The sequence below is a fragment of the Bombus flavifrons genome, chromosome 1, assembly GCF_040668555.2.
Source record: "Bombus flavifrons isolate JBK064 chromosome 1, iyBomFlav1_principal, whole genome shotgun sequence".
NCBI lineage: Eukaryota > Metazoa > Arthropoda > Insecta > Hymenoptera > Apidae > Bombus > Bombus flavifrons.
In genome coordinates, this window is record NC_138442.1 from 22,623,206 (window position 1) to 22,639,952 (window position 16,747).

The following is a 16,747-nucleotide window of genomic DNA, read 5'->3' on the forward strand; positions in this document are numbered from 1 at the left end:
TAGTTCGAAAGCTTACCGCGATTATTAGGATGAAAAACAACGATCGCCGTAAAACTCCTAAACGAATTTCGAACGTGATCGATTATCTCGTTATACGGTGTATCGAGATTCTGCGAATTATGCGTTTACAGTCACCTGATTTTTATTGGGCCAATATTTATGCACGAGAGAAAACGCTGCTTATTAATGCAAACAAGTTATTAAAATATCGCGTGATTGCGTTTTATTCGATGACGTATTTTCTTCGAATTTATGCGTTATTTTTCTAGCGGGAAAAATCTAGATCGATCGAAAAGCGAGATCGTTTACTATATCGCTGGCACGTTAACAGAGGGTAAGAGTAAAAAAAATATGATTTACTAGCTATCGAATGTTGCGGTGATTCCCAGAAACGTTTACGACGAGCGAACGCTCACAGATTTATGGACCGATTGGCCAGTATTATTATCCGTAATTTGATAGAAATACAACGACGTTCACGGGGCAAACGCCGATCGATCGTTTATAATTAATCGAGCATTTGACTAATCTCTCTAATCGCGCTATTACGCTATTATTATTGGCGCAGTGTGCGTATTAGGCCAGAACCAGCGGTTGGCTTTATCAACCGACTAAATATTACAATAATAAATCCGTGTGCCTACTTTGCTGCAGCGCGCTCTCAACTTTACTACGAATAGATAGTTTAGAGTTTACAGCGATGTAAATAATAACGGAAACGATTTTGCCTACAGGTAACCGAAAATACGATCGAGAGAGAAGAATAGATACGTAGACAGACTGTTGAGAAATAGAAAATTTCATATACATGGTCGACCTTGTGATTTCGAAAGGCGCTACGGGATGCGTATCGACTGGGACTGGGCCTGTACGTATAAAGCGTTCGATATCACCAAGTGGAATACTGAAAATATCACATGAAAATATCGATGGAGATTGATAAAAATATCGACACTGCATTAGGGAACGTGCGCGAGAAAAAGGGCGCCGTTACTTCGCTAAACGCTACATCGAACGACGTTGACGTTCGATGTACCGGCGAAAAATAAACTAAAATCGAACGTTCGCCGTAAACATCGGACGAGACGTTTATCCCTAGCTTATACGTCACGCGCAAATCCGTATCGATATTATTTCGCCAGTTTTCTTCGTTCTATTTTTATTAGAAAGCGGTCTATCGTCCGTGTTGGCTGGATCGCGACGTCCACCACTGTCGATTTATTTGCAAATTATGGCCACTAATCTGGCGCTAAAGGGAAGCAAAGTTTTCTAGATGGTCGTGTCGAAGAGCGCGATGGTGCGCGCGCTCGTACACCCGACTCACACCGACGCGCTCCACCGAATCTCTGTTCCACTCTATGACCCTTGCCCGGTACCTCAATGGTGTTGATTGCTTATCTGAATATGCATAATCGTGGCGATAATGACAGCGCTCGGCCAAACTTCGGATGCGTCGCGCATATGTAACTAGAGAGCAATTCCCTTATGCCGTATCCACCGGATCTGATCGTGGACAATGAAACGGTTCCGGTACCGTTGCCGGCCGTTACGGGCCGTTTAATCGTTTCGAGCAAGATAGCTGGCTCGGTGTCGTTCCTTTTCCTTCCTTTTCCTTCCTTTTCCAATTTCCTCCGATTTTCCTTCCGCGTACGAACGCTCGTATCGCGTTTCTTTTTCGCTACCTTTGCTTTTTTAAGTAAGGCGAACTTCGTTTCGAGCGTTCGCCAAAGAGTTTCTTATTGAGAGTTCGCAGACACTCGAGAACCGAATCGAACGATAAGTTGAAATTACAAATTCGAAAGTTTCCCGGTCCTGCATTTCAAGTTCGAGCGGTCTCGAACGTCCCGAACGTTCGCTCGCCGCAGTTCCAAGTGCGTCCGATTCGGAAAAACCGACTGGACGCTATCTCGCGTGTGGGTTGCGGCTAAAGGGACGAACCCGAGAACGTCGATAACCTTGTTTTCGGTGGTTCGCCGAATTTCACATCGACCACGGAGTCTCAACGGTTTCTCAGTTTTACGATATCGCTCTTGAGAAACTAGAGAACGCTCGAACGTTCCCTCTGTTTCTCGGACCCTCCGTTCCTTCACCGAAGATAACGCGAATTTTTCAACCAAACGTTTTATTTCGAGAGACGCGTAGCGAGTCGAGTTCTTGTTACAAGATTAGTTCTGCTTCGAATAGGTACGTCCGGTAGTTTTGAAAGAACGTCTCGAGGCTAAGATATGCGTGGCAGAGAACGAGTGGACAAACAGTAGACGTAAACGCCGGAACAGTATCGAACGAGACGAGCAAAATAGCGGTACAAGTCGCTACGCTGGTTTTCCATAGAAATGTTTTCCATAGAAATATCTAGGAGAATGAAATACGCTTATTTTACTTCGTAGTTCTTTGATTCGTTCAAGCTTATTCCATGTTCCCTGTAAAAGAAAAAAACAAAAAAAAAAAAAAAAAGAAAAGAGAAAAAAAAAGAGAAAAAGAAAAAAGAACTTTCCAAGTTTAAGACTCAAAGTATAAAGCTAGCCTTGCGAGGATTCCAAGTTTCAAATGGAGTTCTTACTTTAATTTCGCGGCGGAGACCTACGACGTCGAGATTCTCGATTTCGAATTTACGCGTAAGAATTTATAAGAATCTCGTTGGGAACGAAATTCTTATAGCCACGGCGTAAGATGTAACGTCAAGGCCGGAAAAAGAATATTACCGGCTACGATTCTACCGGATTCTCGTTTGGGACTTTCGGTAGATTTCTCGTCTATAAGTTGCAGTCGCCAGTGATTTAATACGACAGCATTCGAGGGACGAGACGCACGAGGAAAAAAATCTTTTCTTTCTTCTCGTCTTGTCATTTTTACCGAGATAAAATTCGATAAAATTTGCTGGCCGTTGCAGATCTTTGGACGTTGATCGGTCAACGAAGCTGCGCGACCAACTTTCCTAATTTTGACGAGAATATCTGAAACGTAACGCGATCGTAAATCCGTTACAGTAGTAATTTAAATTCCTTTATCTCCGCTGCTTTGACACGATGTGTTCGTTGCGAAGAGATTAAAAGTTTGCCGGAGTAATTTCGATGAAATCTCGCGGGGTAGGCGGCGTCGTCCGATGTCTCGGCTGCCTGGAACAGCGGCTGCCTGGAACAGCGGCTGCCTGGAACAGCGGTTGCCGGTGCACGCGCGTCCATAAATTCTGGAAAATAGTTCGTGTAAATAAGGTTACAGGGTGGAAAAGGAGCGGCATCGTTTAAATACTCCAACTACCTTCTTCCATCGCGAGTGCTCATCTTTTCTTCTCTCGCCGATTGGACAATTTGATCGAGAAGCGTTTATTGGGGCGATAAACTATACAAAATGTTGAATAATTTAGAACAATTTAAATTCGAACTCTCGTACGTATATTGGGAAATCGAATCGCCTACGAAGAACGATTACGATCGAAATTACGTTCTTTGAATCTTCGAACACAGTGTCCATGCGGAAAGTTGCGCAGCGGTGATTAATAGCGATTAGCATAGATTAGTAGAGGACGATTGGCAGCGTCAATTACCCGATTTCGCGTTCATCGATAACGTCCGTTGTCCGTAAATTATTTACGCGGTGACGGCGTAATTAAAGGGCAATCGCGTAATTGCAGACGCGAAATGAACGCGATCGATCGGCAAAAATCTTATCACCGAGACATTTTTGCGTTTACAGACGATCGAACAGTCGGATTTCCGATGGAAACCGTCCGGACAGGCATCCTCGCGAACCAAGTTCTAATAAATTGAAAGCGAACGAGGTCCGAACGTGCGGCAGGACCGTCGCGATTTTCTATGGAATATTCCACGTACAAATTCGAAGCGGCGTATTCGAAGGATTTTAATAACGTAATCGCGCGTGTGTAAGCGAAATATAAAAACAAACGCGGCAAGATGACAAATGTTGAACGCTTTTTGCATCTCATGTTTGTTCCACGTTTCTGCGTCAGCCGAACAGAAATTGACTTTTTTACGTCGGCAGTTTTCTGACCTTTGGACGAACGTTGAACGTTGAACGCTGTTCGTTCTACGCGAATACGCGACGTTTAGTTTGCGAACATTGCGAATCTTTGACTCGAGAAAGTACGAAATAGAAAAGCAAGCGTCCGAATATGTAAACCGTAGAGGCAGAAGTAGATGTAGAGTGCCTTGGAATATTTCTAACGATATTTATTAAGTAAGAACGTAATCGAATGAATCGACTACGAGCCTTACGCGCGATCGATAACTGGCGGCAACAAGCGAGATAATTTTCCAAAGTATTTGTCGCAGAAACGAATTAAACGCCAAGGACGCCAGGACTCGCTTAACGCAGCAGTTTTTCGACCACGTTAACCGTGTTTTGCGTTTTACTCGGTTTTAATAGAAATGAAATTACTCTTCGACTCGGCTGTAACACGATTTACACAGCGCAAACCTTTTATTTCCTTATATATTCGAAATACAGGCGAGCGTATCGATCTCAGTTATGCTACCACAGAGCAAAACGAATTTGCAACAACTACTTAATTTAATTAGGTCGCTGGAATATTAGAAAATGTATCTTGTTAACGGCACTCAGCGCCCTTTGTAACCGCCCTAGCAAGCGTTATAACGATCTTGCCGAATTAATTGCTTCGAGATCAAACATTTTCACGCAAACGAACGAACAAATGCGTTTTCTTTGCGCGTAAAGGCCAGGCCTCGATCGGATTACTTTGGCGCAACTTCCTATCGTCGAAGCGAACGAATCGCATCGACAAATAGCCATTCGCGATTCTTAGAAATAACGTAAACGACGAATCATCGTGCCGATTCCTCGTATACGATTCGCGAGTGTGAACTCGCTTCGTCAATTCTCACGTACAATATCGAAATTCTTTTACCTTACTTCGTTACTTCGCCTCGTTGATCGACGCGCTTCGAATCTTTTCTAATATCTGATTCTGATATCTGTACCTATGAGTTCTATAGCGAATTCACCGTGAACAAACCGTTACACGTAATTACAAGAACATAGACAGGACGAGACAGGTGGACGAACGTATTTCCTTCGATAATGATATCGTTATCGAAACTGCAGGCACGCACCGCAGCTTACGATATTTGGTAGTAAAATTACACAGCGAACCAATTATCCGAAAAATTTGAAGCTATAACGGATAATCGACGAGACGGTTTACCGATATTTCCACGCAGAATCGCGAAACATTGGAAAAGGATCGCGATTCATCCTCAGGCTGATAACGTTCGCGCAAATAACTCCATTATTTATCCATTTCTTTCTTCATTTCGTCATTTCGTGAAAAAGCTTCGGAAAAAGCGCTTCGAAGAAATCACGACCTACGTAAGCGTTTACCTACGTACATTCGTGCAACTTGGAGCGATCATTGTTATTAGCATCGTTGGCGGCTGCGATATTTGCTCGCGCATTGTTATCAGTTGCATAATACGATATCTCCTTTTCACCTTTCGCGAGAACGATCGGATTTATATTTGGCGGTAGGATAATTCACGCCCGTCCAGACCAGGCGCGTCTTGCTTATCTTTGATCCAACGTTTTTTTCCTTCTTCGTGTTTATTATATCCGACATATTCTCGCGAAAAACAAGGAACGTTATTTTTCTGACAAAAAATCATCACGCAACAGAGCTACTTATCCATTAACGGGCACGTGTCGTCGCAATTCTCAGAAGGTGTGGACTGCGTTTACCTTTCGTTTCGTCCCGTCCCGTTCCCTTCCATGCCGGCCGTTCTGTCGCGTCGTTCCGCCGTTCCTCGTCTCGTCCGAGTCCACGCGACCCTCCGCGCAAGCCGAAGCAGGACAGTCGCCGGCAACGCCAGCGGAGGTGCGACAAAGACGAGTAAAACCGATCCGACGAATTCGGAGGCTGGGCAAACGGCCGGGTATAAAACACTTGATCGACGCCGAAGCCAGCATCAGTCACGCTTAACTTCGTTTTCCTGCACCACACGAGCTGCAAACATGAAGGTAAGCGACGCTTTTTCCTTTTCTCGCCTCTTCCCACGCTCTGTCCTCTCCTCGCCACATCCCCATTTCCTCTTCTCTAGTTTTTCCATATCTTTCTTTCCTTTTCGCTTTTCCTTCGGTTTTTGCATCGGGTCTTGCGCTTTGTACCACAGTTTGCTCCAATCTCTATGGTACTCGATCGACCTTTGCTTCTCTCGTTCAAACGTAAATCTAGCGCCTCTTTTTGCGCTGCAAGCCGACTCGTTCTCGCAACATATTCTCACGTTCCTTGCGTAACCTTCGCGTAAGTTTAAAAGTCGAATCATTGGACGAACAGAGGTGGCGGAAAATATACCTTAGACGAGAAAATGTAACGACATAACGTATTTATGCGCGACGACGTAATTCGAATACCTCGGAGGATCGTCCGGAGCGATTAACACCGTGCAAAACCATTTAACGCCGTAGCTGTAAGGCGACTAAACGTCTTTCGCGACTTAATCGCGACGCGTGCGTCTGCTCGAGTTATCACGGCGGAAGAAGATTATCTCGTGATAAACAGGCTACAGGACGTTTAATTTGAGAAAACGCGTTCGCTTAAATTCGCGGAACGCGCGCCACAGCGAACCCGCCCTCCGTTCGTTTCGCGGAAAATTCACGCGTGTCCCGCGACGCGTAAGGGGAATTAGCGGTGCCGAATATTTTCCGCTGAACGTCCAAGGCCGTCGGAACGACTATCGTTCACGCGCGACACTTTCTACTGAAATTTTAGCTCGAGCAATCGAAAACGAACCGTCTCGTTAAATCGGTCGGAGCATCGAGCGACAAATAGATTCGGATATGACGGACGTTGCGAAATAGCTTATACTCTCTTGTCGATTCAAAAGTAATTCGACGTTCGAGCAGATCAACTGTGAACAGCGTCGATGAAAATTTGCCGAACGTATCTCTGGTTTGCAGCGTGGAACGGAATAACGGTGGAACAACGTTCCGAGGAACCGAGCATCGAACCGTAGCTGGGAATCGCGATCGTTCGATCGCCGGTATTCGTTTGCACGCGTATCCGTCCCACGCTCGTACGAAATTAACCGAGAACACGGCCGGCCTTTTTTCAACCGGCAAAGATTTTATTTCGTCGACCGTTCTAGCTTGACTAGCGCAGCCAAGCCTTCGTTTCCGGCCATGGCCTTTTATTTGCTTCGTTCTTCGTGAAGTTTGCTCAAACATCGACGCGTTAGTCTCTCCATAGTTGCATAGATCGGATCGCAGCGCAGTGAAAAAATGCCCGTTGACATTCGTCTAAATCGGATCATCGTTTCGCCGGAATACTTTAATCCGGGGAAAGCCGCACGTTTCTATTCACCCTCGTTGATCGATCTTTCTAATCCTCTTCGGCGAATAGATAGGAAAATCGCACTTTCAATTTCAATTTCTCCCGCCGATTTATCGATGAAAATCGGATTGGACGCGTCGCGAGACGGCCAGCGGACAATGGCAAATGAATTTCGCACGCGTTCACCGCCATCTTTTCCAAGCGATACGAGAAAGAAGAGGAAAATTTCTGGTCGCGCGCAACAACATGTCTGCGGTAACCGCTACGGGTACGATCGAGCAGCGTGATAAGAAACTGGATTCGAGCTGATCGAACGCGATTCGCCCGCCATTTTCGTTCTATCGCCGTTCTATCGCCGTTCTATCGCCGTTCTATCGCCGTTCTATCGCCGTTCTATCGCCGTTCGTTCGATCTTCGATGCTCGTGGTTTTAATCTACGTCTAATTAGAGGACTTTGCGCGCAGCTCGTTAATCGCCAGGAATTAACGCGCGCCGTTTCATCGGATATACGATTTCGCCGCTTTGACGGCGTGTCGCTCGCATCGGCGTTTTAATCAACCACGAGGTTAATCGTGCGACTATTTAAAAACCATCGATTAGTCCGGGATAGATTCAGCGGCGGTATCCGGTCATCGTGATTCAGCGGTATCGCGCGAAAGAGGATATTTGCATTCGTTATGGTCGAATCGATGTATCGTTGCTAGAGATTTCGTAGAATTTAATTTGCCAACGACGAATATCGTTTAACGTTCTGACAGTTTGACTCGTCGGATTACCTTCCGCGATCCATTTACATTTATCGTTGTCGAAAGTTATCCGTGTCCGATTGCCAAGTACGGAGTACGGTTTCCGTCGCAGTTGGTAACAAAATTTTGTTCATCGAACGGCAGTCCGCTGTCCACGAAAAACGAGCAAAGAACCGAGGTGAAATTTATTCGTGAGAGTGAAAGGCGTTAGGAAGCATTCCTCGATGGTGCGATTGCGTCATGGGATTTATGTACTTACGTGTACCGCTTACGACGACGGCGATAACGACGACGACGACGACAACGACAACAACGACAACAACGACAACAACGACGACAACGACAACAACGACGACAACGACGACAACGACGACGACAACGACGACGACAACGACGACGACGACAACGACGACGACAACGACGACGACAACGACAACGACGACGACAACGACAACGACGACGACAACGACGACGACACGGCGCGACGTTGACACCAATTCCGTAATTATCGACATTACGCTGTTTAGAGAGCGGCGCTCGGTGTACGAGCATTCGCAATCGTGCATCGGACTATTTTAGTCGAGCGACAGGACTCGCGACCTCTACTCTTCTTCCTCTTTGTCGTTCAAGCAGGTTTTTATCAAAACCTTCGTAAGGATAAAACGATCGACGAAAGCGGTTGGAATGAAAAATAGCGCGGTAGCTGCATCGTCGATGCTTTCTTTTCGTGGAAAAGGCGCGAGAAAGAATTGGTTAATTTTTTTAACCGGTGCTTTTAATCTTGCCGCTATGTCTGGAAAATTTAGCGGTACGAGAAGAATCCTTCTTTCGCGATAAAAGTCCTTCGACGATAATGGCGTAAAATGTACTCGCGAGAGCACGTTTAACGTACAGAAAGACGTTTCTTCGTAACGTTGTAACCAGTCGTCGACTACGATTTCGTTAACCAACGTTCGATTTAACTATCCTTGTCCTTGGCGCCGTTACGACTACGTTACGCACGAATTACAATTTCCGTGGATTAACGTTCGGTCCCGAGCGCGGTGCATTCGCGCTGTATCGTTAAGCGAGCGGCATTCGTCTTTTTCTCATCTCCTTCACCTTGGCCCGTTTCGAAGACGACGGATCAGTTAGCGGCAAGAAATTGACGAGCGAAATCCGGTCTGTGCAAACACGCTGCTATACGCGTCTTTACGAGCCTCTCGAGTCAGCGAAAGTACGAAAGACGAACGTTTCGTACAGACCGGGTTACGAAACAGCGAGTTTTCCTCTTTGTTGGCGATTACTCGTTACAAGCATCGGCAAGCATTTAGCAAGAAGGGAAATTTCAACGTTGCCGAACGAAATCCGCGTGTCCGACGATCGACGAAAATTCAACGAACGACGAAAATTCTTCCGCCAAGTTGTAGCGTAACGTGGATTTTGCAAACGATTCGAGTTATCCTCGAAACGGCTTTGCTCGGCCGAAGAATGCGCGTCGATCGTTAGCGCCGGTGTATGCGTAGGTATGGAAACGATTGCGCAGGATTTATGGAAAATCGTGAGTCGGAACGGGCAAGGACGACTTGTTGTCGCGCGGTTAGCAGCTACAACGGCACGGCACGGTCGGGTGTGCGCGTTATTCGTGCATCTGGAGCGTAGAAAGCGGGATGCTCGATCAGGGCTCGTGTCGCCTGCGATCCGTTTAACCGTGAATCGTCGTTGCGTAATCCGGTCTCGCGTTGGGTCAAGCGCACGAACGACGATCAGAGATCGCTACGACCGAGCAGCGGTTGTCAGCCGAGTCTAGATTTCGCGTTGTACTTAGACCTCGCTTGCCTCGGGTATACGCGCCGAGTCTTCGTTTCGCGCGTTCCCCGTACCGAGCAAATTTCCGTCAAGCGCGAATCGAAGTCGGGTTAAATCTAGATCGGATCTCGGTTACATCGATGGAATATTAAATTTCGACATTATCAAGGTGGCCGGGAAATAGCAAGCCAGATTTCGTGTTGGCCGCGTCGCTTCCGAGATCCACTTAGCTAGGATCGCGTTACTAGTCGCGTCCTATCCATTGTCCACGATCAGATTCACGATCACCTTCTATTCTGTTACGCGCTACTCGACCTTTCGCCCGATTTATCCGGCCAACCTCGCTCACCTATCGTCGATCCAACCGTGAAAACGCGCACGCTGGACCGCAGTCTGTTTATACAGCGCGTCGCGACGAACGATCTCTTTAATCCCTTCCATTTTGTCACGCGCAGGCGTAAGTACGCATTTTTGAAAGAGCCGAACCGGTTCTCGTTGCACGCGAACCACTTGCTTGTGCTTCTCTCTCTCTCTCTCTCTCTCCCCCCCTCCTTCCCTCCCTCTCTCTTTTACTTTTCGTGCCTCGAATAAAAGACGTTTTGTCGCTGCAAGCGACAAACTCGACGCAGCTAAATTTTCCCGCCTCTAGGCCGATCTCGGTATACGTATTTTTTTTAGCCCAAGTACGTTCGATCTCCAAGTTCTTACACGTTTACGTTTCAACGTCCAAGTCGAAGCTCGTACGACGCTCCGATAATAAACTTTACGAGCGTTTCTAATCCGAGAGGTAGCGCAGGCCGACTTCTCGATCAAAGTTCGAACGGGTTGTATTTAAAAGTCGTTGGATGTCACCGAATCGCGTAATCTGTTTTGACGCGATAGTTACCCGACAAGTTTCAGCTTCTCGACAAAGTAGCGGGAAAGTTTCGAGAACGTAACAACAGGCTACGAAGTAAAATATCGTTGAAACGTATCACAGCCAACTAGCTGCATCGGATCGTCGTCGGTGTAGAACGGGTAACTCGCGAAAGTCTCGAGAACGACGTAATCCCTCGATGCTCTTGATACCCATCGCAGTGTCGTCGTGCAGCACGATAACGGTTTTTCAAAGTCGGTGGAGTTTTTGTTATTAGCCCGTTAGCTTTAGTCGCGAGAAAACACGAAGGACGATGGGGAGGAAAATGGGTGGTGAAGGGTCGGTGCTTGGTATCACGGCGTTACGTCGCTTTATCACGTAGAATACGCCACTTTATAAAAGACTCGTGCTTTTCTGTCCGGCTTTCGTATGCAGGTCGCGGTTGTTTTCCTGGCCATGTTGGTCTGCGTCCTGGCAGAGAAGTACACGACGAAATACGACAACGTCGACTTGGATTCGATCCTGAACAGCGATCGTCTACTCAACAACTACGTAAACTGCCTGCTGGATGCCGGAAATTGTACACCCGACGGCAAGGAGCTTAAAAGTGAGTCGATCCTTTAACTTTAACTTTAACTTTAACTTTTGACGCCAACACCTACACACCTAACCTCTGTGCCGCCCTCGTTCGTCTCCAATTACATCGGCCGATCGGCGCACTGTCCTACGAGCGAAACAACCGTTTCCTCGCGTTCTTCCTCTCGAATCGGAGAACGTCAAGCGACGATTAAGCTGCGCAGAGAGTTATCTCTGGTTTTTAATTTTGCCGGAAGCTATAAACCAGGTAGATGTAATTGCACGATGATGGAACGATACCGGCACCGATCCCATACGTTTGTCGTCAATGACAGACATAAACTATAGGCATGAACACGAAATACGTGGAACTGTCAGTGAAATAACGGAGAATTGGGGAATAAGAGGAAGCAGGGATCGGTACACGGGACGAACGAGAAGGAAGATTTTCGTAAGAACGTAGCGTCGTGCGGCGATATAAATTGCAGGCGAAAGTAGCAGGCAAACGTCTCGGCGTATTTTTCTATTTCACAGATCTCTGCCTTAACCCGACTATCCTTTCCCTCGGCGCGGCTTGTTTTATCGCGCAGACTCTAACGTTCCCCGTTACTTGGTCTTAGGGGACCTCTTGCCTCGAAATCCAATAAGCAATGCCCTCTACCTCCTATTTCTCCTGGTTGTTTTCGTTTCTCGTTTTCTTCTCATTCCTGTCCTGGCGGTCGCGCACCAACGAAACGTGCAGCTACTTGCGTGCCCGCCGTCTCTTCCGGTTTCCTCGTAGGCTTCCGTAGCCGAACGCCACCGGTAAATGCCGTCGATGGAAAGTTTGCGGGGCTGGGCGCGTTACCCATGTAATCGCGACCTATCTTTGTTTCCTAGAAGAGATTCCTCTTGGAAATTAAAGTTGCGCGCTAAGAACAAAGTAGTTTGCGCTTTCGTTTCGAAACGACGTACAAACACGCGTTACATCGCTCAAAACGTCGATCGAATCTTTCGCAAAACGTCGAAGATACGTACAACTTTGCCGTTTTTTCCGTTTTTTCCGTTTTTTCCGTTTTTGAGTCACGCTGCTTCGAAGACTCGACGCGGCAGAAGAAAGAGGCGAGATACGGTCGGTCGCGCGAATCTCTTCTTCCTTTTCCGTTCCGTTATTATTTCTGCGCTTTTCTTTTTACCGCGTCCGTTCAAATTAATCGCGCACGCGGTCGTAACAATTCACGGAAATGTATCTCGCGGAAAGCGTAGAAAACGGCCGATTCGTGGCACGGTACGAACGGTACGATTCGGTTGCACGAATATCCGGAATCCGATCGTTTCTGATCGACTTCTAGCCGATTTGACCGCGTTTCCAATCGTTGTTTTCGAATTCGTTTCGCATTAACTCGTGCAATCGAATCCGCCGCTCGTCAGAGACGAAACGCCAGTTCGGATTAAATGTGATCGCGGACCGATGTTCGTTCGCGCCTCGAATAACATCCGGTTGTCGTCGGTGGACCACGCGCGACATTACCGCGCGTGAAAACGTTGGCAATCCAGCCTCGCGGCTTTTAATCTTTCTACGTAATCCCGAGATAATCCGAAAGAACAATCGCTCCACCGATAAATATTCTATATCGATGGCGATTCGCTGTTCCGGCTTGCCGCCTAGGCGAAATAATTTTCGATTCGATCGAGATACTTGGCGTAAACGAGCTGCCGCTGTAACGCGCCCTATCATGTAGCAAGACGGAACGCCGACTATCCGTTTAACAGTCGCTCTTTCTCCGTTTAATGGCGGCGAGTCGTTTCTCTTGCAACGACGTACGATAAGCTTTTTATTGGAGACGCGAAAGCGATGTACTCTGCCGGCGTGTTTCACCCCTTTGCTCGACTGTCCTTTTTCTTTTCTTTCCGCTCTTATGATAAATTATGCCGATAAATATGTCGGGGAGGAACGTCGGGGAATCGAGGCGCGAGAAGAGGGAGGAAATTTTCACGAGGTATTTGGATTAAAAAGCGGCGGCAACCAACAGGTTGCGATGCGCCGATAAGGCCTCGAACGGTTCCCAGCCAGAGTCACCGGTTCCAGTCTTTGCATCTATGTACATACGTTACGGCTTCGTTAAAAAGTCGCCGTCGATTCCGTTGTTCGTCGATTTCGGTAAAAGCGTTATCCCAGAGCGAACGCGAGATTCCGAGACCCTGGCAGATCGTTGGAGCCTACGCTCCGCACAGTTTCGACCCGAACAAAGTATATTTTTCGAGCGAAACGGTGACGAACGATTCGTTTGCTGGACGAATTCGTAATCCCGGTATCGGCAAACGTGTTTCACGCGAAACGCGTCGTCGATCCCTTGCGTCGACAGGGTGCTTCGCCTAAACGTCAATACGTATCGGTCCATCGAGACGGATTTCCCTCGTTCCGTTTTATTTTCTCCCTTACCGTGGAGCGTAGCGGATCGCGAGGGCCAAACGGACGGTGCTTTATCAGGCTGACGTAGTTCTTGTCTCGGGAAATTCACGAACGATGAGCGCGCGTCGGTCTTCGGAGCAGCTGGCGTAAACGATGCCCGGGGAAAAGCGTCACGAGCCGGCACGAGGGCACGAAAACACCGCCACCCTACACCTTCTTGCCGCACAAGCCTCGCTTTTATATTCGTAGGAATAACGTACGTTACGAAGGTACCGATCGACATACCGATCGAGAACGCCATATGGAAAAAATTATAACGAGACCCACCTACCTTTTCCTCGCCAGCCGACTCTGCTCTCTCCAGGGCAGCTCGGTCAAAGTCCATCGAACGGCCGCCTTACGACTGTAATTCTTTCTTTCGTATCGCGTATTTCCTCGTTCGATAAGCTAATAATCTACGATTCAACGACTCTTTACGATATCGTTACTCCTTCAGCCTTGATAAAAGCGGCGGAATCGCAACGAGTATACGGAAGGAAAACAGAATACTCCGTGGACTTTTTGCGCGAAAAATAACACGTATATCGTACTTGTTAAAAGTTCCACTCGAGGGAAAGACGGAGGCGCAAAGAGGTCTTGGATGTAAAGTTTCGTAGACGCGTAAAGTACCGTGAGGCCAGCTTGGCATCGCTAAATTTTCAAGCAACGTTCCAAGCAACGTTGAACGTTCTTCCGTCAACGTTTCCGTTGGCAAACGTTGGTAACGGAGATAGTCGTCGAAAGTTTATGAAAGAGATCGCGCGAAACATCAGCTCAGTTTTCCTTTAATTCGCTGGAAAGTTCGTTACGTGTATGGTCGCGCTATGGAATATCTTGATCTCGTTTTCAAGGCGTTTTCAAGGCGTTTTCAAGGCTTCTGCTTCCCTGTGTCCTGTTTGCCTCCCCGAGGAACCGTCGTTCAAGGGGAAAAAAAGGGGACGGTAGTCTTACTCTCGTTGGTATAAATAAGAACGCAGCTCGAGGAGTAACCCGTTTAAAAGCACTTGCTTCTATTTTAGCAATGGGACTCGTCTTTACGTTCGCGCACTTTTCTACGATTTCCACATCGTCGAATCTCCTAATTACGCTATCGTCGGTCAACGATCGTGCGAAAATTCCTTATCCGGCGAAAACTTGCGCCGTGCTCTATCTCGAGGAGCGGAACAGCGAAAGTTGAAAAAGTGGTCGCTACGAGAGTTTGCCAATTACCTCTGTTCTAGAGTCGCAAGGACGCGCGTTATCAGGCCTTATCGTTAGCGATCGCAACCAACTAGCCTAGACAGGCTGAACCGAAAAAGTTTGAACGAAAGGGCAGGTCCGGTGACAGGGGCGTGGAATAAGTAGAAAATGGGCCAAGGACGAGCAAACTTTCGTCACGCGTAATCGAATTGTTCGTGTGATTTCAGAGTCCCTGCCGGAAGCTTTGGCGAACAATTGCGAAAAGTGCAGCGAAAAGCAGAAAGAGGGCAGCGAGAAGGTGATCCGGTTCCTGATCAACAAGGTACGTTCACCGTCACCCTTCCGCCGCTAATCGAACGCAAACGCACCGGTCACCTGTCGCACAGAGACGCGATATCGATTTGTCCTCGCTTCCGGATGTCGTAGAACCGGTTCCCCGTTCATCGGACGCCACAGTTTCGATCCTCGTATCCTCGCGAACGATCCACCGTACCAATCACCTTCGCCCTTCGGTTTTCCTCGTTTCGGTCGTTCTCTATCCTGCGGGGATCTTGCGTTTCTTCGACCGATAATAATCGTTAACTCAGGCTCCGACCTTTCCGGTTTTTCTTTTTTAAGCCGGTTAATTCGCCCCGCGTCCAACTTGGTCGCGTTCCATCGACCCCGAACTTTGTCCCCTTTACGTATCTTCCTTCTTTCTATCGTATCTTTCCGCCGGTAACGTCCATACGATATCTTAATGGTGGGTGCTGTGCGCGTGATCGGGAAAGGGCGGAGACGGGTGAGTCGCGGACGTCGAAGGGAGAGTACAGCCGAGTAAGTTGCGAATCTCTCGTTGTCGACATTCTAATTATAGTTGGTCGTGAATGTTTAAAGAGTTGGTAGAAGGTGAGAAGGGAGCAGAGACTTTCGAAGAAAATATTCTCGGTCGAGCGAGAATGCTTCCGGTTTGCAAAAGTCGACAACGAACGATTTAACTCTCGCGGCCTTATCTTTGTCGCTGACTTTTAATCCGACTCGCGAATACCCTTCTTGTTTTTACGCTTCGTTAACAGAGTCTCGTGATTAATTAATTTCGCTAGAATAGAAGACGAATAGAAAAAGTAGCACGGTCGACGTACTTGAAAAATCACGATGTCACGGTTACGCGTGCTCTATCCTTGCCCCTTTTGTCACGGCGGATGTATAGCGCGGGGCACTCCTCCTCTTTCACCGCCCGTCGTTCCGTGTAACGTAACGCGCGCACTTCCGGTCGCTGAAATTACGTAGCTCCGAAATTGCAGGAACTCGGCGTTTGTTAAACGGAACTAATTAATTTTCGAACGAAACGATTTCGATGTTTGTGTTTCAGCGACCACAAATCTGGGAACGGCTGTCGAAGAAGTACGACCCGACTGGCGAGTACAAGCTGAAATTCCAGGATCAGGCGCAACAACGTGGAATCGAATTACACTAAGCGGTTCGCGATGTAGAAGACGTCCAAGTAGCCTTCGAAGACGATTCGTCGACACCTCTATTAATAAATCGGCTACGTCGTTTCTTAAATTCTGTACTCGGTTAAAAGATTGCAAAATAAACGTTGCATTTGCGTAGAATCGGAAGAGAAAAAGCGAGCAGCCCCTGAGTAGAAGAATACCTTTCCACGCGAAAGCACGGCGAGTCTGATTCGTTGGTAGCCGCGAGACGAACGAGAAAACCCGAAGAGAGTGCGAGTCTCGGAGGATTTGTTCGTTTGGTTGAAAGGACAAGCGCTTGGAGAACAAAGGAGAATTCGCCAGGCACGTCGCGCTTTTACGCAGCTCGCGCCTTTCGCATCGTTCCTCCCGTTTCAACCCCATTCCCTTCCATTCCCCTCGCGGTTCTGTCACGAC

General features: G+C 47.6%; 1 protein-coding gene across 1 annotated transcript; it reads left to right on the forward strand.

The window, feature by feature from the left end:
- The first annotated feature begins 5,829 nt into the window (after positions 1-5,829).
- LOC138182405 (ejaculatory bulb-specific protein 3) lies at positions 5,830-16,471 on the forward strand. The gene is made up of 4 exons (XM_069118218.1): positions 5,830-5,988; positions 11,126-11,297; positions 15,104-15,198; positions 16,228-16,471. Exons 1-4 carry the CDS (start codon positions 5,983-5,985, stop codon positions 16,330-16,332), a joined length of 378 nt encoding a protein of 125 aa, XP_068974319.1. The 5' UTR covers positions 5,830-5,982; the 3' UTR covers positions 16,333-16,471.
- The last annotated feature ends 276 nt before the right edge of the window (positions 16,472-16,747 follow it).

Excerpts from the sequence above, each read along its gene's own strand:
- LOC138182405 (XM_069118218.1), top strand. Across the intron at positions 11,298-15,103 it reads CGACGGCAAGGAGCTTAAAA|AGTCCCTGCCGGAAGCTTTG; the intron begins GTGAGTCGATCC and ends GTGTGATTTCAG. Across the intron at positions 15,199-16,227 it reads TCCGGTTCCTGATCAACAAG|CGACCACAAATCTGGGAACG; the intron begins GTACGTTCACCG and ends TTTGTGTTTCAG.